Source organism: Tursiops truncatus, chromosome 9 (genome assembly GCF_011762595.2).
Source record: "Tursiops truncatus isolate mTurTru1 chromosome 9, mTurTru1.mat.Y, whole genome shotgun sequence".
Classification (NCBI taxonomy): Eukaryota; Metazoa; Chordata; class Mammalia; order Artiodactyla; family Delphinidae; genus Tursiops; species Tursiops truncatus.
This window is the reverse complement of record NC_047042.1, coordinates 38,840,089-38,862,709: the sequence shown is the minus strand read 5'-3', so window position 1 is coordinate 38,862,709 and position 22,621 is coordinate 38,840,089. Positions and strand designations below refer to the sequence as shown.

Genomic DNA, 22,621 nt, shown 5'->3' with positions numbered 1-22,621 from the left:
GTCCCAGTTTCTGATGAGAACAGTGTGGGTTTAAGGAGTTTTAATGTTTTGCAGGAGCAAGGACTCCACCCCAATCCCCACAACTGTGGACAGGGCACGAGGGCAGGACTGAGACAGGAACTGTGATGGCCTCAGGCACTAACAACACACTTAACATCGTCATTGCCTCACCACTTAAAGATGAACGAACAGAAAAAAAAAAAAGATGAACGCTTCTTTTTTATTTATTTATTTTTTTTGCGGTACTTGGGCCTCTCACTGTTGTGGCCTCTCCCATTGCGGAGCACAGGCTCCAGACGCACAGGCTCAGCGGCTATGGCTCACGGGCCCAGCCGCTCCGCGTTATGTGGGATCTTCCCGGACCGGGGCACGAACCCGTGTCCTCTGCATCGGCAGGCGGACTCTCAACCACTGCGCCACCAGGGAAGCCCGATGAACGCTTCTTGACTCATTCAAGTCAGAGAAGACACTGCTTCATTTGGCTTTTCATTCTTTTAGGCTTATGGTAGATTATAGACAGATGGGCCAACATCTTTAACAGGCTACCGGTTAACAAGTTAGTATAGATTTAAACACACCTGAATTCTTCTGTTTTGTACATATCCTCCCTCTTTTCTTTCTTATGCTGTAAGAGAATTCTGTTTCATGACTTTATAGCTACAGAAGAAGAATTATATTACATCTTGGATTACTAAATTGAATTAATGTTGACATAAGTAGTTTTATTTGGATGGCCTTTTTAAATTAATCCCATTTGTAAATACTTATAAGAAATTCAATATCCTTTGTCATGTCAATTACAAAGTTAGCAGAGAAATCCATTCCACACATGAAATCACTTAGAAGAGAGAACTTGTAACCTACTACTGTGTAGGAGATTTTCAGTGTCTATTCACCTCATGAGCTTATTAATCATGTACTGACAAGTTTCCAAAGAGCTTGAATTTTTAAAAAATAAAGAATAAGCCCTTGTTTGTAGACATGTTGAGGGATTCAAATAAGTACAAAAGGTCTCTGTGAAAAAGTTTTTCTTTACATTTTAAAAAGCATGTCATTTTATCTTTATGAAAGAACTACACTGATACTAATTCATCTTCTAGGAAATACAGCAACAACATTCATGACTAATAGTAACATGAAAAGCAGAAATGGAACATTCAAAGTGTGTTCATCCCTAACAACACTTGAGAATGTAAGAGAAGTTCAAATGTAAACTTTCAGATTTCCAAACTGAGAAACTCAGGACTTTATCTCCCCTTTCAAGGAGTGCCTTTGGGGGTAGTGGAAGCCAAAACCTCTTTCATAGTACAACATTTACGAATATAATTCATTCTTCTCCTACCTCCTCATATAAGAGATATATCCTTTTAAAAAAATAGTTTAAAGTACTACTGTGTTGATACTCTTGGTACAAAGAAAATTTATTCTACTTAGTAGTATACTTTTAAAAGTTATTTATTTAAAAGGGCTTCACTGTATTGGTCTTGTAGCCCTTCATACAACTGAACAAAAGCAGTTCTATGAAAGAAGTCTAAACTTGGACAAATCATAAAAAAAAAGCAAAGTTCCTCTCTGTTTTTATCAAATTTGATTGCTGCAGCTGTTCCCAGTTTCTGTATTTTAAAAATAGTCTTATTCAGTGCCTTGTTGGCTAAAGGCCAGAGTGCCATTAGAACATGCTGTACGGAAAACCTCTATTCAGTTACAGATACAGAAATATATTTAAGATCAGTGGGGGTCATCTGCAGCAAACACTTGGAAAGGAAAATAGAATTTTAATGTGTTTGGACCGATGGCCACTTTTACCCGATAGTTTAAAGCTCCTGTGCAGAACCTTCCTATTCATCTTTTTCCTCTTAGTTGGGTAAAAATGCAGAATGAGTATCAATTTCACTGGAAAAATATTATTAGAAAGTTCTAGTCCTCAAATAGTATTTGTATAGCTGAGATTCACATTTCAAAGAATACCTACTAGTGGCTTCTGTTGGACAAGTTGGTAGGTATGCACCCATCCAGTGGAAAGGTACATACATATTACTGAGCAAACGTTACAAAAGGATTTTCAACTTCTCTCTGATGTAGGCTACCTAACTAAGGTCACTAGGTGTGAAACAGACCCATGTATGCAAGGGAAATGAGCCTAGGGACTCATTCTGGACTGACAAAGTCATACTCTTGGGCTTGAAGTATGTGGGGATCAGGTCAAAGAGTTGAATTATTTGGTAGAATCTCAGAGCTGTACTCAGATATTCAGTTCTTTCCTTATTTTTTTTTCTTTTAGCAAAGGATTCCATAAAACTAGCATTTGGGACTAAACAGATTCATAATGGAATGTTAATTTAAGTTGCAAGTAAAAAGACTCTGTTCTGCAATGATCATCAATAAAAAGAAGAAATTTCTGAAGCCAAGGAATGAGAATAACAAGGAAGAATTAAAGAGCAGGTGTCTAGAAAGAACCTACGTGAGAGGAGAACTCTTCATTACGGAATGTATATCACTGACAAGAAGTTTACCTTTCTTGAAAGCTAACATGTTAGCTTTCCACAATTTGGGAAAGTCTGGCAGGAAACATGAATTTCTGGAGTCAGAGACCCAAGACTTTCTTACCCACAACACTGCTGTCAGCCCCCTGAACCTCAGTTTCTAAAAGGTGAAGCAAAGAGCATTTCCAGCTTAGAGTCAAAGGGGGATAGAGAAACAAGGTCAGCATTCTGCAGGCTTCTTGGGATAGGATTGGGCTCACTGTCAACCCAGGGGCAGAAGTAAAACCCAGACTCGTGTTATTTCCACAAGGAATGAGGATGAAGAGATGATGCCCCGGTGTTTCTGGTGCAAGACACATAGAACCAAAAATTCAGTGGGATTGAACTGGTATGTAGAACAAAGCTGTACCATAACTGGGTTAGGGGCAGTCTACTGTAAAGAATATCTTTATTACTCTATTAAGTTCATACAATAATTTAACCGTTACTCTTTATGAGTTCTGAAATAAAAGTAGTAGTGATGACAAAGTATACAATAAAATATACGATATTTTAGATCTCTGGGTAGAATATTAGAAAATAAGACATTTGTTATTTACCACATGCTTATTATAATCTCAGGAATAACAAAAACAAAAATGTCAAGACAAAAAATATCAGAGAAAAATTAAAATCATACATATCAGTTGCTAAGCTAGGTGCTAAGGATACAGTGGGTGAGTAAAACATAAATAAAGACTGAATACAATCTCTGGAAAGCAGAAGTTCACATTTCAGTGTAGGTTCAGAAATGAACATAGGTCTGGAGCTCCTAGAGGGCAACTTGCTACTACATTGGAGGAGCCATTCTGGTTAATAAATTGTTTGAGCACTTAGATTCAGCCATTCCTGAACCTTGCCAGTGATTTTTTTTTTTCTGTATGACCAAATATATACACTTCGTATCTTTCAAAATCATTTCAAACATTTAAAATAACAGTCTAGTTTTTTTTTTCTTGAATAGATCTCTATTGGAGTATAATTGCTTCACAATACTGTGTTAGTTTCTGTTGTACATCAAAGTGAATCAACCATATGCATACACATGTACCCATATTCCCTCCGTCTTGAGCCTCCTTTCCATCCTCCCTATCCCACCCCTCTAGGTCATCACAAAGCACCGAGATGATCTCCCTGTGCTATGCTGCTGTTTCCCACTACCTAACTATTGCGGTATGCGGGCCTCTCACTGTTGTGGCCTCTCCCGTCGCGGAGCACAGGCTCTGGACGCGCAGGCTCAGCGGCCATGGCTCACGGGCCCAGCCGCTCCACGGCATGTGGGATCCTCCCGGACCGGGGCACGAACCCGCGTCCCCTGCATCGGCAGGCGGACTCTCAACCACTGCACCACCAGGGAAGCCCCTAACTATTTTACATTCGGTAGTGTTATTTAGCCAGTTGAATTGGGTTTCCCTCACTTACAACTGAATGGCACCTGAGTGTCATGACTTCCAGTTCTTAGCATTGCCAGATTCACCCTCCTCAGTGTACTCTGGTGGTATCATTCTCCTTCCCTGACACATTTCATTGATTTGTATTCACTAAAGTGCAAGAACCTTGGCACTCAGCTAGCCATAATCTTAACTTTATTTCCAATGTTCCTCTATGCAAATTTTCACACCTTGTTCAAACTACTATTTTTCTGTTCCCTAAAATAGGTCCCATTGCTACTACTCTACTCCTCAATATTAAGGAAAGCTTTTTCCTCTCTAACGTAAACTCTGTTAGTCCTTTAAGGTTCAGTTTAATAACACCTCTTCTGTAATGCTTTCTTTTATGTCATCAACCCGCTGCTAAATGTTATAAAAACACTCTATCTTTATGACCCTTTTGACACTCAACCCACACTGTGAGGCAGCAAACACAGTAACAAAGATTCACATAAGGTGGACCTGGAGTGCAAGACTTAGCAGTTAACAAATGACACATTTCACTTTGGTCATCTCATTGCCTAATGGACTATATGAGAGCTCCTAACTGTTGAGCATAACCATTATCAATATTTTAGTCCAATTATGATTCCCCCCCCACTACTCACAAAAGTAATCCCAATTTTTACATAGCTATTATGAATTTCCAATGATCTCATTTTGTTCCATCCTGATTAGGAATTTTGGCAAGAATTTTTATTTCCCTGGTTTAAAGTTCATCTTTGTATTTTGTTATATCATACATATTGTTTCAGAATAACTGACATTCATTGCTTATTTATCCATTCATTTCATGCTACAAAATTACACTGAATACCGAACAGATTCTCAGTAGATCAATATATGCCAGGTACTGTGGAAAGCAACTGAGACTGATGTGAATGATGTTACAGTTCCTAACTTCAAACAGGTTAGTATCCTTAAGAGAAAGGATAAAAAGAGTAAAAAAAAAAAAAAAAAAAAAAAAAAACAACAAAAACAAAAAACTGTAACGTAGTATACTTAGTGCTGCAATAGACACATATTCTATGTATACATTGACAAAAATGCTGAGTGTTTAATTCTACGGATGGTAGCTGGGGTGGGGAGAACTTGGACAGGAGAAGTTTAGGGGAAGTCTTTCTGGACTGATGATATTGATGGTAAATTTTAGTTTTCTCATGCTGGGTTAAGTGAAGCTCTTCCAGGATGAGAAAAGAGTATGGAAACACAATGACATTTAAAATGACATGGCATGTTCAGTGAATTATAAAAGTCTCCATTTTCCTGGATTGTAAGTAGCACGAGGAAGAGTTGTGAGAAATGAGGTAATGAGGACTCAGTCATGAAGGGCCTTATAAACCTTGATTGGATCCTTGGTTTTCCCTGCATTTGACCGAGGGCCAGTTAAGATTTCTAAACTAAGTAGAGAAGTGATTACATTTAAAATTAAAAGTAACATTTAGGGAGTGATGTGGAAGATAGACTGCAAAGAAAGGAGGTGAGAAGCAGAGTGGTCAGTTAGAGCACCGCTGAAATAACCCTGGTGAGGGATGACAAAGACGTAAATAAGGCCACGACCATGTGCATGGAAGGGAAAGTTGCGTAGGAGATAGCACTGGCAGTGTGTGAACTGGGAGATGGGGAGTGTTGGAAGGAACGATGATGTCCAGGTTCATGCTCGTGATGCAAGCCGATGGCAATGCTATCAACCAAGATGAGGAAAGCTGGCGGAAAGCCAGTGGGAAAGCAGAGAACAGGGTGAGTTTGGCTTAGGATATGCTGATATCATGGTCTCTGTGGGACATTCACAAAGAGCCCTGTGAAAGTCCAGAGAGGACTGCTTGGAGAAAACATATCTATAGATAGGAACACTATCTCTAAATTAACTTAAAATCTTAAAAGGTTGAGAATCATACACTGGTGTTTTGGAGTTTGCTGTTGTTTTGTTTTGTTTTTAGATCCCCAAATGTACAACCTGGCACACAGCAGACAATCAATAAGCATATGTTCAATTAGTAAAAATGTACTGTATTAAGTACGCTTGAAGCTTTTCTGATAGGCCTCTATAAGTCCTCCAAAAAAAGACAGACTCATCTTTGAATTTGTTTTATAATGAGTACTCGCTGGGGAAAAAAAGGCTCATGATTTTAGAGAAACATTCTTGAAGTGACAAACAACGTATTGTTTTTGATTAAAGATAAATATTCATAGATTATCTTTTATATAGTAGTTACTTCTTACATTTACCTGGCTCTGTTTTGTTTCCCACATTTTTTCATGATTTAATACACTCATAGTATTTAAGAACTATGGTTAAGCCATTGTTAGATGAATTTTTTTTTAACTTGCAATGGAAGATTTCTTACTGATACAATTTTATAGAGAGAGAAAAGAAGTCACAGAAGATAAATTAGGGTGTCTAGGGTTCTTCTCAGGATATTACATTTACTCCCTGCATCTCAAGCATACTGGTGGAAAGATTCTTTGGAATCTGGATAACTGTCATTAGTTAATAATGTCAAGGTAATTTTGAAAGGCAAAAGTTCTTCTTATCTAGCCATTTTGTTTTTGGAAACTCCTTTGTCATTACTAATTCTTCTCAACCTTCGACATGATTCAAAATATTGATAACTTCATTATTTTTACTGACTACTGTAAAGATTGAAATCAGTTGGCCACTTTCTTTGGTATATGTTAAATAGCATAAGTAAATTAGGACTAAGTCTATAATACAATAAAGTATTATATAACTACCAACTAAATGTTTTGTTTTCAAATGTTTCCAAAAATGATTATAATTTTTTTAACATCTTATTAGAGTACAATTGCTTTATAATGGTGTGTCAGTTTCTGCTCTATAACAAAGTGAATCAGATATACATATACATATGTCACCATATCTCTTACCTCTTGCGTCTCCGACCCACCCTCCGTATCCCACCCCTCTAGGTGGTCACAAAGCACGAAGCTGATCTCCCTGTGCTATGCAGCTGCTTCCCACTAGCTATCTATCTTACATTTGGTAGTGTATATGTGTCCATGCCACTCTCTCACTTCGTCCAAGCTCACCCTTTCCCCTCCCCGTACCCTCAAGTCCATTCTCTAGTAGGTCTGCATCTTTATTCCCTTCTTGCCCATAGGTTCTTCTGACCATTTTCTTTCTTTTTTTTTAGATTCCATATATATGTGTTAGCATACGGTATTTGTTTTTCTCTTTCTGACTTACTTCACTCTGTATGACAGTCTCTAGGTCCACCTACCTCACTACAAACAACTCAGTTTCATTCCTTTTCACGGCTGAGTAATATTCCATCGTATACACGTGCCACATCTTTAACCACTCATCTGTCGATGGACACTTAGGTTGCTTCCACGTTCTGGCTATTGTAAATAGAGCTGCAATGAACATTGTGGTATATGACATGACACTTTTTGAATTATGGTTTTCTCAGGGTATATGCCCAGTAGAGAGATTGCTGAGTCGTATGGTAGTTCTATTTTTAGTTTTTTAAGGAACCTCCATACTGTCCTCCATAGTGGCTGTATCAATTTACATTCCCACAAACAGTGCAAGAGGGCTCATTTTTCTCCACACCCTCTCCAGCATTTATTGTTTCTAGATTTTTTGATGATGGCCATTCTGACTGGTGTGGGATGGTATCTCATTGTAGTTTTGATTTGCATTTCTCTAATGATTAGTGATGTTGAGCATTCTTTCATGTGTCTGTTGGCAGTCTGTATATCTTCTTTGGAGAAATGTCTATTTCGGTCTTTTGCCCATTTTTGGATTGGGTTGTTTGTTTTTTTTTGATATTGAGCTGCATGAGTTGCTTGTATGTTTTGGAGAGTAATCCTTTGTCAGTTGTTTCATTTGCAAATATTTTCTCCCATTCTGAGGGTTGTTTTTTCGTCTTGTGTATGGTTTCCTTTGCTGTGCAAAAGCTTCTAAGTTTCACTAGGTCCCATTTGTTTATTTTTGCTTTTATTTCCATTTCTCTAAGGAAGAGGGTCAAAAAGAATCTTGCTGTGATTTATGTCATAGACTGTTCTGCCTGTGTTTTCCTCTAAGAGTTTGATGGTGTCTGGCATTACATTTAGGTCCTTATCCATCTTGAGTTTATTTTTGCATATGGTGTTATGGAGTGTTCTAATTTCATTCTTTTATATGTAGCCGTCCAGTTTTCCCAGCACCACTTATTGAAGAGCCTGTCTTTTCTCCACTGCATATTCTTGCCTCCTTTATCAAAGATAAGGTGACCATATGTGCATGGGTTTATCTCTGGGCTTTCTATGCTGTTCCATTGATCTGTATTTCTGTTTTTGTGCCAGTACTATACTATCTTGATTACCGTAGCTCTGTAGTATAGACTGAAGTCTGGGAGCCTGATTCCTCCAGCTCCATTTTTCTTTCTCAAGATTGCTTTGGCTATTCGGGGTCTTTTGTGTTTCCACACAAATTGTGAAATTTTTTGTTCTAGTTCTGTGAAAAATGACAGTGGTAGGGCTTCCCTGGTGGCACAGTGGTTGAGAGTCCGCCTGCTGATGCAGAGGACACTGGTTCGTATCCCAGTCCGGGAGGATTCCACATGCCATGGAGCAGCTGGGCCCGTGAGCCATGGCTGCTGAGCCTGCATGTCCGGAGCCTGTGCTCCACAACGGGAGAGGCCACAACAGTGAGGGGCCCGCGTGCCGCAAAAACAAAAAACAACAACAAAAAAAATGCCAGTGGTAGTTTGATAGGGATTGCATTGAATCTGTAGATTGCTTTGGTTAGTAGAGTTATTTTCACAGTGCTGATTCTTCCAATCCAAGAACATGGTATATCTCTCCATCTATTTGTATCATCTTTAATTTCTTTCAACAGTGTCCTATAGTTTTCTGCATATAAGTCTTTTGCCTCCTTAGGTAGGTTTATTCCTAGGTATTTTATTCTTTTTGATGCAATGGTAAATGGGAGTGTTTCCTTAATTTCTCTTTCAGATTTTTCATCATTAGTGTATAGAAATGCAAGAGATTTCTGTGAATTAATTTTGTATCCTGTTACTTTGCCAAATAAATTGATTAGCTCTCGCAGTTTTCTGGTAGCATCTTTAGGAGTCTCTATGTATAGTATCATGTCATCTGCAAACAGTGACAGCTTTAATTCTTCTTTTCCAATTTGGATTCCTTTTATTTCTTTTTCTTCTCTGATTGCCATGTCTAAAACTTCCAAAACTATGTTGAATAAGAGTGGTGAGAGTGGGCAACCTTATCTTATTCCTGATCTTAGTGGAAATGATTTCAATTGTTCACCATTGAGGACAATGTTGGCTGTGGGTCTGTCATATATGGCCTTTATTATGTTGAGGAAAGTTCCCTCTATGCCTACTTTCTGGAGGGTTTTTATTATAAATGGGTGTTGAAATTTGTCAAAAGCTTTCTCTGCATCTATTGAGATGATCATATGGTTTTTCTCCTTCAATTTGTTAATATGGTGTATCACATAGATTGATTTGCATATATTGAAGAATCCTTGCATTCCCAGGATAAACCCCACTTGATCATGGTGTATGATACTTTTAATGTGCTGTTGGATTCTGTTTGCTAGTATTTTATTGAGGATTTTTGCATCTATTTTCATCAGTGATATTGGACTGTAGTTTTATTTCTTTGTAACATCTTTGTCTGGTTTTGGTATCAGGGTGATGGTGGCCTCGTAAAATGAGTTTGGAAGTGTTCCTCTCTCTGCTGTATTTTGGAAGAAATTGAGAAGGATAGGTGTTAGCTCTTCTCTAAATGTTTGACAGAATTTGCCTGTGAAGCCATCTGGTCCTGGGCTTTTGTTTGTTGAAACATTTTTAGTCACAGTTTCAATTCCAGTGCTTGTGATTGGTCTGTTCATATTTTCTATTTCTTCCTGGTTCAGTCTCGGAATGTTGTGCATTTCTAAGAATTTGTCCATTTCTTCCAGGTTGTCCATTTTATTGGCATATTGTTGCCTGTAGTAATCTCTCATGATCCTTTGTATTTCTGCAGTGTCAGTTGTTACTTCTCCTTTTTTCATTTCTAATTCTACTGATTTGAGTCTTCTCCCTTTTTTTCTTGATGAGTATGGGTAACGGATTATCAATTTTGTTTATCTTCTCAAAGAACCAGTTTTTAGTTTGACTGATCTTTGGTATCAATTCCTTCATTTCTTTTTCATTAATTTCTGATCTTATCTGTATGACTGCTTTCCTTCTGCAAACTTTGGGGTTTTTTTGTTCTTCTTTCTCTAATTGCTTTAGGTGTAAGGTTAGGTTGTTTATTTGAGATGTTTCTTGTTTCTTAAGGTAGGCTTGTATAGCTATAAACTTCCCTCTTAGAACTGCTTTTGCTGCATCCCATAGGATTTGGGTCATTGTGTTTACACTGTCATTTGTTTCTAGGTATTTTCTGATTTCCTCTTTGATTTCTTCAGTCATCTCTTGGTTATTAAGTAGTGTGTTGTTTAGCCTCCATGTGTTTGTATTTCTTACAGATTTTTTCCTGTAATTGATATCTAGTCTCATAGTGTTGTGGTGGGAAAAGATACTTGATTCGATTTCAATTTTCTTAAATTTACGAAGGCTTGATTTGTGACCCAAGATATGATCTAACCTGGAGAATGTTCCACAAGCACTTGAGAAGAATGTGTATTCTGTTGTTTTTGGATGGAATGTCCTATAAGTATCAATTAAGTCCATCTTGTTTAATGTATCATTTAAAGCTTGTGTTTCCTTATTTATTTTCATTTTGGATGATCTGTCCATGGGTGAAAGTGGGGTGTTAAAGTCCCCTACTATGGTTGTGTTACTGTCGATTTCCCCTTTTATGGCTGTTAGCATTTGCCTTATTTATTGAGGTGCTCCTATGTTGGGTGCATAAATATTTACAATTGTAATATCTTCTTCTTGGATTGATCCCTTGATCATTATGTAGTGTCCTTCTTTGTCTCTTCTAATAGTCTTTGTTTTAAAGTCTGCTTTTTCTTATATGAGAATTGCTACTCCAGCTTTCTTTTGATTTCCATTTGCATAGAATATCTTTTTCCATCCCCTCACTTTCAGTCTGTATGTGTCCCTAAGTCTGAAGTGGGTCTCTTGTAGACAGCATATATACAGGTCTTGTTTTTGTATCCATTCAGCCAGTCTACATCTTTTGGTTGGAGCATATAATCCATTTACATTTAAGGTAATTATCGATATGTATGTTCCTATTACCATTTTCTTAATTGTTTTGGGTTTATTATTGTAGGTCTTTCCCTTCTCTTGTGTTTCTTGCTTACAGAAGGTCCTTTAGCATTTGTTGTAAAGCTGGTTTGGTGGTGCTGAACTCTCTCAGCTTTTGCTTGCCTGTAAAGCTTTTAATTTCTCTGTCCAATCTGAATGAGATCCTTGCTGGGTAGCATAATCTTGTTTGTAGGTTTTTCCCTTTCATCACTTTAAATATGTCCTGCCAGTCCCTTCTTGCTTGCAGAGTTTCTGCTGAAAGATCACCTGTTAACCTTATGGGGATTCCCTTATGTGTTACTTGTTTTTCCCTTGCTGCTTTTAATATTTGTTCTTTGTATTTAATTTTTGATAGTTTGATTAATATGTGTCTTGGCGTTTTTCTCCTTGGATTTATCCTGTATGGGACTCTCTCTGCTCCTGGACTTGATTAACTATTTCCTTTCCCATATTAGTGACGTTTTCAACTATAATCTCTTCAAATATGTTCTCAGTCCCTTTCTTTTTCTCTTCTTCTTCTGGAACCCCTATAATTCAAATGTTGGTGTGTTTAATGTTGTTCCAGAGGTCTCTGAGACTGTCCTCAATTCTTTTCATTCTTTTTTCTTTATCCTGCTCTGCTGTAGTTATTTCCACTATTATATCTTCCAGGTCACTTATCTGTTCTTCTGCCTCAGTTATTCTGCTATTGATCCCTTCTAGAGAATTTTTAATTTCATTTATTGTGTTGTTCATCATTGTTTGTTTGCTCTTTAGTTCTTCTAGGTCCTTGTTAAACGTTTCTTGTATTTTCTCCATTCTATTTCCAAGATTTTGGATCATCTTTACTACCATTATTCTGAATTCTTTTTCAGGTAGACTGCCTATTTCCTCTTCATTTGTTAGGTCTGGTGGGTTTTTACCTTGCTCCTTCATCTGCTGTGTGTTTCTCTGTTTTCTCATTTTGCTTAACTTACTATGTTTGGGGTCTCCTTTTTGCAGGCTGCAGGTTCATAGTTCCTGTTGTTTTTGGTGTCTGTCCCCAGTGACTAAGGCTGGTTCAGTGGGTTGTGTAGGTTTCCTGGTGGAGGGGAGTAGTGCCTGTGTTCTGGTGGATGAGGCTGGATCTTGTCTTTCTCGTGGGCAGGTCCACGTCTGGTGATGTGTCTTGGGGTGTCTGTGGCCTTATCATGATTTTAGGCAGCCTCTGTGCTAATGGTTGGGGTTGTGTTCCTGTCTTCCTAGTTGTTTGGCATAGGGTGTCCAGCACTGTAGCTTGTTGGTCATTGAGTGGAGCTGGGTATTGGTGTTGAGATGGAGATCTCTGGGAGATTTTCACCGTTTGATATTACGTGGAGCTGCAAAGTCTCTTGTGGACCAGTGTCCTGAACTTGGCTCTCCCACCTCAGTGGCACAGCCTTGATGCCTGGCTGGAGCACTAAGAGCCTTTCATCCACACGGCTCAGAATAAAAGGGAGAAAAAAAAAAAAGAAAGAAAGAAGAAGATAAAATAAAATAAAGTAAAATAAAATAAAATAATTAAAATAAAAAATAATTGTTAAGAATAAATTTTTTTTAAGAAATAAAGAAAAACAACAACAACAAAAAAACCGGACAGACAGAACCCTAGGACAAATGGTAAAAGCAAAGCTATAGAGACAAAATCTCACACAGAAGCATACACATATACACTCACAAAAAGAGAGAAAGAAAATAATATATATATTGTTGCTCCCTAAGTCCACCACCTCAATTTTGGGACGATTTGTTGTCTGCTCAGGTATTCCACAGATGCAGGGTACATCAAGTTGATTGTGGAGCTTTAATCCGCTGCTTCTGAGGCTACTGGGAGATTCCCCTTTCTCTTCTTTGTTGGCACAGCTCCTGGGGTTCAGCTTTGCATTTGGACCCGCCTCTGCGTGTAGGTCGCCTGAGGGCGTCTGTTCTTCGCTCAGACAGGACGGGGTTAAAGGAGCAGCTGATTGGGGGGCTCTGGCTCACTCAGGCCAGTGGGAGGGAGGTGTACGGATACCGGGCGAGCCTGCGGCAGCAGAGGCCAGTGTGACGTTGCACCAGCCTGAGGTGCGCCGTGCGTTCTCCCGGGGAAGTTGTCCCTGGATCACGGGACCCTGGCAGTGGTAGGCAGCACAGGCTCCCCGGAAGGGGGGTATGGATAGTGACCTGTGCTCACACACAGGCTTCTTGGAGGCGGCAGCAGCAGCCTTAGCACCTCAAGCCCGTCTCTCGGGTCCGCACTGATAGCAGCAGCTTGCACTTGTCTCTGGAGCTCCTTTAAGCGGCGCACCGCGAAACAAAGAGGCAAGAAAAAGTCTCTTGCCTCTTTGGCAGCTCCAGACATTTTCCTGGACTCCCTCCTGGCTAGCTGTGGTGCACTAGCCCCCTGCAGGCTGTGTTCACGCCGCCAACCCCAGTCCTCTCCCTGGGATCCGACCTCCGAAGCCCGAGCCTCAGCTCCCGGCCTCCGCCCGTCCCTGCAGGTGAGCAGACAAGCCTCTTGGGCTGGTGAGTGCTGGTCGGCCCCGATCCTCTGTGCAGGAATCTCTCTGCTTTGCCCTCCGCACCCCTGTGGCTGCGCTCTCCTCCGCGGCTCTGAAGCTTCCCCCCTCCGCCACCCGCAGTCTCTGCCCGTGAAGGGGCTTTCTAGTGTGTGGAACCCTTTCCTCCTTCACAGCTCCTTCCCACTGGTGCAGGTCCCGTCCCTATTCTTTTGACTCTGTTTATTCTTTTTCCTTTTGCCCTACCCAGGTACGTGGGGAGTTTCTTGCCTTTTGGGAGGTCTAAGGTCTTCTGCCAGCGTTCAGTAGGTGTTCTGTAGGAGTTGTTCTACATGTAGATGTATTTCTGATGTATGTGTGGGGAGGAAGGTGATCTCCGCGTCTTACTCTTCCGCCATCTTGAAGCTCCTCCAAAAATGATTATAATTTGATAACTTTTTAAAATTTAAAAATTCTTTCTTTAAATTACAAATAGGTACTTGTCATTATAAGATGCTAATCATATCCTCACATTGTTAGTTGTTAGAAGTATTTTATGAATTTTGAATTCTATTAAATGATGATTTATTTTTTCCAGATAAGTCACCATGCAAGAGGCACTTACTTATTACACATGGTTTTCAGCATATGTTGCAAGTTTATTTTAATGCTGAAGAGGCACATTATGATCAAAGCAGAATTCTGCCCAATTTAAACTGTTCCAAGCTATTTTCATACATTCACTCATGTAATACTGTAAGATTTACATTAAAATGAATGCTCCTCTACAATTAAGTGATTCAGTCAACATTAAAAAAAAAGGTGCAAATGTGTGCAACGTGAAAAGAAAAACCAACAGATGTGCGAATAATCTCTTCTTGCGGGCCAGTATCAGAAAGAACAGTAGCCCCCCCCCCCAAAAAATGTTCCAACTTTTATTCTTTCTATACTCTAAAGTTTTCTGTGCCACATTAGAGGACACACACAAGAACATTCTCAGGATTCTCCCTAATACTGATAACTGGATTAGCCAATAATAAATTGGAATAAGGAGCAAATAATAAACTATAAAATCAATAATAGCACTTAGAGATGGATATATATTTTGATTTTATCTCATTCTTATACTCCTCTATTCTGACAATGAATAAATTCCAAGGGCAGCAAATGGTTCATCCATGTTTAGAGAAGTTTCATATGTATAAACCAGAAATATTCAGCATTAAAGCATTTAAATTGGAGTGAGCCAGCCAAGGATATAGTAACAAAAAGATAAGCGTCTGATGCTAGAGGTCACTAAAGCTGTAGGCCAGTGCGTGCAGCTGTCCAGGTTGTATACCACACCTCTCTAGGGTCACCATTCACATCCTTGTCAAGTGAATGGTATCTCCTCAGATTTTACAGAGCACATCCTATACCATCATAAACACTTGGGTGCTGGAAAATGTCGTGAAGCTGTAGGAAATGTGAAGAGGCTTATTTAGATGGAATAAATGAGGTGCAAGTGCTTCATATGGAAACTTGTATACTAAGGTCTAATATATGCAAGCATGTTCAACTCTGACATGACATAAGGCTTAACTGTTCTGATTTATTGCAGCTCTTCTACACATATCTACAAGTAGCCCTCGGTAAACTGAACATTCTAAGTGTGTCTTATGTGTGTGCGTCTATCTAGACAAAAATGAGCGAGGAAATGATTAGCCTGAGGTTTCTGGTTAAGTCAGTGGCCATACTTCAGTCCATTACATGAGACCCATTCCCCACACACATTTTAAATTGGGAAATATAAAACTGCTGAGAAAATATATGGTTTACGATTTGGTGAAGAGTTAATATGATCTAAATTGTCTCATAAAAATCTTCATTGGCTCTTTGCCCATGAGAACTAAAAGGTTCAAGTTCTTAGAACTGGCTAAAAGGAGACTGTGTTTTTGAAATGTCATGAGAGAGCCAGTTCCCTTGTTATAACAAAAGGTTAGCTATTACTTTCCACACAAAAAAGGATATTAAAAGCAGGGTCATGGGTATGGGAGGGGAACATATACTCAAGTGGATCGATTCAAGGAGAAAAAGAAATATATCAGGTGAATTGTTTCTGTTCTTTATCTCTGGTAGTTATTTTCATGTAACTCTTTGAAATTAGGGGATGTAGTTTTATTTGGAAAAATTTTAATCATTTGAATAAAGCATTCTGTGGGTGTATATATGTGTGTGTATCAGCCCACGTCAGGTGTTTTAACAAAAATATCATAGTCTTTATTTCCTGTTAATCAACTTAATTCTGTCTCCATTTTCCCATTACTCCATCTTCTCTGTAAATTTCATCTCAGGTATTTTAAAGAACAATTTCCTCTTTAAAGGTTGTATAATAGCCAGGAAAATTTGAAAACAGCCTCTCAGTGTCATCTTGCCACTGTTATTCACAGTGTACATGTTTGCATTCTGATGCCATGAACACGTGGGACTGAGGAAACTTGTGGAGACTTGTTCTGGGGCTTTTTCCCAGCTCTTCCATCTGAGGACATCTTACCACCTTCTCAGGACTCTTCCAGGGAGCCGACTGTGGTGCTATACTGTTCTTAGGACACACCCACAGAAACCTTTTCCCCTGGCTGGCCTAGCAGAACCTCTCCTCTCTCTTTCCTTTCCCCTAAAAGTTCCTCTTTCTTTGGAACATCTCATATTATCTCTTCAGAGAGCAAAAGTCACAAATTGTTGGCCAGAGGGCTGAATCTGCTACATATACTTGTTTGACTCGTACTATAACATGTTCTAAAATTTTTAATTGTTGCTAACATCTTTTATTAATCTCTCAATTTTTTTTTTTTTTTTTTTTTTGCGGTACGTGGGCCTCTCACTGTTGTGGCCTCTCCCGTTGCGGAGCACAGGCTCCGGACGCGTAGGCCCAGCAGCCATGGCTCATGGGCCCAGCCGCTCCGCGGCATGTGGGACCTTCCTGGACCGGGGCACAAACCCGTGTCCCCTGCATCGGCAGGCGGACTCTCAGCCACCGCGCCACCAGTGAAGCCCTCTTTTTCTTTTTTTAAAACCACTCAGTTGAAGTGTAATTGACATATGGAAGCTGTATATATTTAATGTATACAATTTGATGAGTATGGAAATAAGTAGACACCCATGGAACGATCACCACAATCTATGGCACAAACATCCATCAGTTCCAAAAGTTTCCTCCCCTCTTTTTTGGTGATAAGAACACTTCAGATCTATTCTCTTACCAAACTTGTGAAGTATACAATACAGTATAGTTAACTATAGGCTCTATGCTGTACGCTAGATCTCTAGGAGTTATTCTTCTGGTACATCTGAAACTTTGCACCCTTTGAACAACACCTACCTGTTTCCCTTCCCCTCCAGTCCCTGGTAACCCCATTTCTATGCTCTACTTCTATGAATTTGACTATTTTAGATTCCTCATATAAGCGGGATCATGCAGTATTTGTTCTTCTTTGTGTGGCTTATTTCCCTTAGCATAAAGTCTTCCCTTCCATCCATACTGTCACAAATAGCAGGATTTCCTTCCTTTTTAGGGTCGAACAATATTCCACTGTATGTATATACCACATTTTCTTAATCCATTCATCCATTAATAAACATTTAGGTTCCCTCCATGTCTTCCCTATTGTGAAGAAGGCTGCAATGAACATGAGAATACAGATACTGCTTCAAAATTCCGATTTCAATTCCTGTAGAAATATACCCCAAAGTGGAATTGCTGGATCATATGGTAGTTCTATTAATTTTGAAGTAACTTCCATACTGTTTTCCATAGTGGCTGCACCAATTTTTATATTTCCATCAACAGTTTACAAGGGCTGCCTTTTCTCCACATCTTCACCGACACTTTTTTCTTTCTTTTTTTAAAAGAACAGCCATCCTAACAGGTGCGAGGTGATATGTCACTGTGGTTTTGATTCATATTTCCCTGATGATCAGCGATGTTGAACACCTTTTCATATACCTATTCTTCATTTATATACTTTCATTGGAGAAATGCCTATTGTATTTTTGTTCTGTTTTTGCTAATGAGTTGTGGGACTTCCTTCTACATTTTGGATATTTACTCTTAATCAGGCACACAGTTTGCAAATATTTTTCTTCCATTCTGGTTAACATTTTTTAGAAAATAAGTAGAGTCCACATAAACATGTAATTCTCAGATTCTTGAAAGATTGGAAGATCCGGCAACGCTGGGCTGACCTGCCCATCTTGCAAATCTCCTTGTCTAGTTCAAACAAGTTCCTGCCCAGAGTGTTTCACTTCTGGCCTCACTTGCCATTTGTGTCTTTGCCTTCTGAGCTTAGAATGCTAATTGCAAAAAGTCCCAGGCTGGAATGGGGAAGAGTCTTACTATATCCGTAAAACTGGGAATGGCAAAATACAGGCAGACAAGTCAAATAATAATATGTTGTGTATAAACTTTACAGAATGCAGACAGAGAGATGAATAGGCAGATAGATGTAAGCAAGAAAAACTATAGACTTTGAATAACGTAATTCCTGCTATTTTATACTAACCAGGTGATAATTAATTTAATAATGCACATATTCAAAAGAAAAATGTGTGTACTAAATAAAAGCTGTCAATTCCTTAAAGAGCCGGCATTTCTGGGATGAATTAGAAAGGCATGGTATGTGTCCTCATAGAGATTCCAGCCTAATAAAGAGAGGAGGTGGTGTGGGGAATCCATACAGGCAAACAGTTCATTAAAACACCAAATGAGAAAAGGTGACAGGGATTAAGACAGGGCTAATTAGGTAGCTTGTCGGAAGGGAAATCCTTAAGGGAAGATTTCCCAGAGGAACTCACGTGTCAGCAACAACCCGAGAATGAGACTCAGTCAGGTGAACAGATAGGCAATGGTGGTCTCAGGCAGAGCCACAGCATGTGTAAGGGCACAAAGAAAGGTGAGATAAATCCTGATGCTTAAAATGACTCAGAAATTGTTCAATATGGCTGCAGCATGGAAGTTCAAGGGTTATGAGAGAAAAGGCAAAGTAAGCAAGTGCTGGGCACATGGTTTTATAAACTATCTTAAAGAGTTTGAATTTATGTTGAAGGGCTGTTGGCCCTCCACTGAAATATTTTACGTAGCAGAGAGCATAATCAGGTTTTTGGCACTGAGACCCCTCTGAAATCCAGTTTCTTCAATCTGTAAAGTGGAAATAATGTCATTTAACATGCTTGCCTTACTGGATTATTGCAAAGATCATATAATATAATACATGTTAAAGTTCAGCAAACTCTAAGATACAAGTAAACCTCATACTGAATAAAATTCACTTCTTTCAACTATTTTTGTAGCAAGATCTCTGACGCGTAACTAAATTTTATAAGACAACAGAAGTAAAGTACAACTTACAGCAGTCACTAGCAAATATTCAACTAAGAGAAAGACAGATATTTACAGAAAACATAAATATTAGGTTAAAAATGTATGAGATGGAGATTAAAGGTGTTGCCAAGAACTATTTTTTTTTTTTTTGGCGGTACGCGGGCCTCTCACTGTTGTGGCCTCCCCTGTTGCGGAGCACAGGCTCCGGACGCGCAGGCTTAGTGGCCATGGCTCACGGGCCCAGCCGCTCCGCGGCATGTGGGATCTTCCTGGACCGGGGTACGAACCCGTGTCCCCTGCATCGGCAGGCGGACTCTCAACCACTGCGCCACCAGGGAAGCCCCGGCAAGAACTTTTAATTAAGCTTTTATATTGTTTCTCTTATTGGGTGCTGAAGACATTTGTTGTGCTTTTTTGTTCCTACCACTTTTAAAGTAATCTCCCTATGTTTCGGGAATATAAAATCTGCCTTTACCAGACAGCAGAAGCTCACTTGCCCTGCCTTCTTTGGAGTCAGCATATGATTCATTAGCATGTAACCCACCAGCACATGATCGATCTGCATGTGACCCATCGCAATGTGATCCACCAGAGTGCGATCCACCAGGCTGTGACAAGGGCTTCGCCAATCAGGTGCACCAACGTGAGGCTTTGCTTTGGAATGCAGTGGCTTGAAGAAGGAGGTGCCAGGCAGAAATGACTGTGGCCAGGATGGCATGGAGATAGTGTTTCCTGTGGGAGGAGTGTCAGAGTGTAGCATCCTGCCTCCTTCATCTCTATGGTAAGGCATTGTACTCCTACACAGAAGCAGTGACAGTCAAGTTCCCTGTGGAAAAGTTAGGTGATGCACTTTGCCTGTGGTTCCTGGCAGTGCAGCTTTTAGGCCTGATTCTCTGTCCTTTTGAGAGACACTGGCGCTACTAATAACATTAAATAAATCCCTTCTTTCTTGCACAAGTTAGACTGAATCCTGTTGTTCGCAACTGAAAATCCTGATATATATGTCAAAGTAAGACTATGATTTTATCCTGAGATGGCAACTTTTTAGTGCTACTGCATTATTGTACTTGGGAACTAGGGTGAGAGTATAAATGTGGAACAAAAGGAGAAAAACATGCATCCCAATACTATATACTCGAAGTAAAGTAAAAAATATTTTTAAAAATTGGTGTTCTTGGGCTTCCTTGGTGACGCAGTGGTTGAGAGTCCTCCTGCCGATGCAGGGGACATGGGTTCGTGCCCCAGTCCGGGAAGATCCCACATGCCGCGGAGCGGCTGGGCCCGTGAGCCATGGCCGCTGGGCCTACACGTCCGGAGCCTGTGCTCTGCAATGGGAGAGGCCACAACAGTGAGAGGCCCGCGTACCGCAAAAAAAAAAATTGGTGTTCTTAAAATTTCAACTTGACTTATCAACACAATTTCTCATGTGATCCTTGAATATGTCTACAGAATTTTGTTTGTAAAACTCCACTCTATGATCTTCTTAGTAAAGGTTTTTAGTGATTAAACATTCAAACCTTATGAAATCTGAGACCACACTTCTGCTCCCTAAGTTACTAATTGTGTGATTTTGCAAGCACCTGTCCCTTTGTTTGTAAAATGAAATAAAAATATCTATAAGACAATATATTCAGAAAAGCACCATGCTTGGTACAAGACAGGTCTTCAATAGTTGCTAGTATCATTAGCAATAAAAACATTTCATTTAGCTAGGAAAGCATTCCAAGGGTTGAACAGGAATAGTGAGTATTAGTACTTTAGATTCTAGACTGTGAGTGCAGTATTAGAAGGCCTTAAGAAAGTCAAAAGGCACAAAGACTAGTCTAGGATAAAGAAGTACAATACATTCTATTTTATCCTCATTTTTGAAGTAGGAGGCAGGAAGGATTAATGGAGGTTCAAGTTCTACTTCAAGCATCTTCCATCCATTTTACTGGATGACAGCGACTGCCAGAGAGCCCTGATTTCTTCCTCTTTATACTTCTTCTTCTTCTTTCTTTCTTCTAAGTTATGGATTCATGTTTCTTTCTGCCTGTGTGTACACATATGCCAGCATTTTTGTATTGAATCAAAGAGTTCTAAACGGAAATGGTGCACTAATTTTAGAATATTTTAGAAACTGGCTTTTACTGCTTTCTTCTTCATTTTTCTGCATTCTAGCTTTATGTCTTTAATTTTGGAATACAGCACTACTAGGTAACCTCTGCAGCCAGCCTGATTCTCTAACTATTCACTGAATACACTGCTAGTGTTTGTTCAGCCCTATCCTAGTGCCCCAAGAGTTGTCAGAAATAAACAAAAGGACATTCACAGCCTTCTGGATATGACTAGTTTTAATTTTTTTCATTTACTTTCTTTTGCTTCTTCATTCTTCCTTTTGGATTCTCCTCTTCTTTCCACTTCATCCCTTAATTAGCTGGCTTCTTGATAGCCTCTATATTCTGCACAATGAATTCCTAAATTACCAGGGTAATATAATGGAATGCATTGTTTCCCTTTTTCTCCGTGGGCGCATGTACAAATCTCAGACAGAATATAATTGTGGCCATATGCAGAGTGGGAAGTAAGCAGGACATGAATATAAACCTGGGAAACTAGTACTACTGATGAAAAAAACTCTAAAAACCATCATCACTCATCAATTTTTTAAATGTAGCTCATGTTTAAACATTTATTTGTTTCAAATGAGTAATGAAAGGCAGTTCCATCTCCCCCTAAACCAAAATTAAGTAGCATTGAAATTCCTTTTCATGGAGAGTTATTTCAAAATTAGGTATTTGGAAGGATACAGACACAGCTTGCAACTATAAAAACAAGATCAAACATTCTGATGCCCTTTCCCTACTTCAGTAGGACAGCAACTACATAAGTCTGTTCTCTAGAGTAATGATCTTGCCTCCCTCCAAAGGTTTTTTTTATCCCGTATTCAGGAGGTCATATCCAGTCTCCAGCTGCACAGAGCCCCACTCCTGTTAATTTAAAACGGGGGCTTCAGAGGTTCACACACAGGAAAATCCGCTCCTTAAGAGGTAAGCTCTACCAATCTCCCATTTGAAGAAAAAAACGGAGAATTTAGCTCTGAACAAAATAATCTATTTATATAATCTATCTTCACTAATCAGAAATAAAAGCTTAAAAAAGTTAATAAAATATCTTTGCTTATACATAGTTCAGTTTACTTCCATGTCTTAGTAACGGTTTTATTTTATTATTATTTTAGTAGGGGAGACATCTGGTATTGTTATTTTTATCATCATTATCAACATCATCATCATCATTTTGTTAAGTTATCTGGCAGATACAGAAGGTTATTCACCCTATAGCTGTCTCGTTTTTTAAAAAATGTTGAGCATTCATTGAAAAGAATGAAAGAAATCTGGTTGAAGATGCAGGTGCACTAATAAATGGGTGGTCTTTGGATTACAGTATTTATGTGTAGTATGGCAAAGCTGAACAGAAACCTAAATGTTATACATACAAAGTGGTACAACAAGAACATCTGTGTTGGGGGGATTGAACTGGCATGGCTAACACCTCCAGTGCCAGGTGCAAAGGAAATTTCAATACAGCTTGATAATCTTGACTGCTAGCATCTGCCTGCATCAGATTATCTCCTACGTTTCTAGTC

At 39.3% G+C, this 22,621-nt stretch overlaps 1 protein-coding gene across 1 annotated transcript in view; it reads right to left on the bottom strand.

Annotated features, from left to right (window-relative positions):
• The window catches only part of LOC101327464 (diacylglycerol kinase beta), a 505,632-nt gene that overhangs the window by 48,575 nt on the left and 434,436 nt on the right, over positions 1-22,621 (bottom strand). Inside the window, exons 18-19 of the mRNA XM_073809660.1 lie at positions 13,373-13,410; positions 4,415-4,427 (exon numbers count right to left, since the gene is read on the bottom strand). Of these exons, the coding sequence (XP_073665761.1) occupies positions 4,415-4,427; positions 13,373-13,410 (51 nt within the window). The remainder of the gene's footprint in view (positions 1-4,414; positions 4,428-13,372; positions 13,411-22,621) is intronic.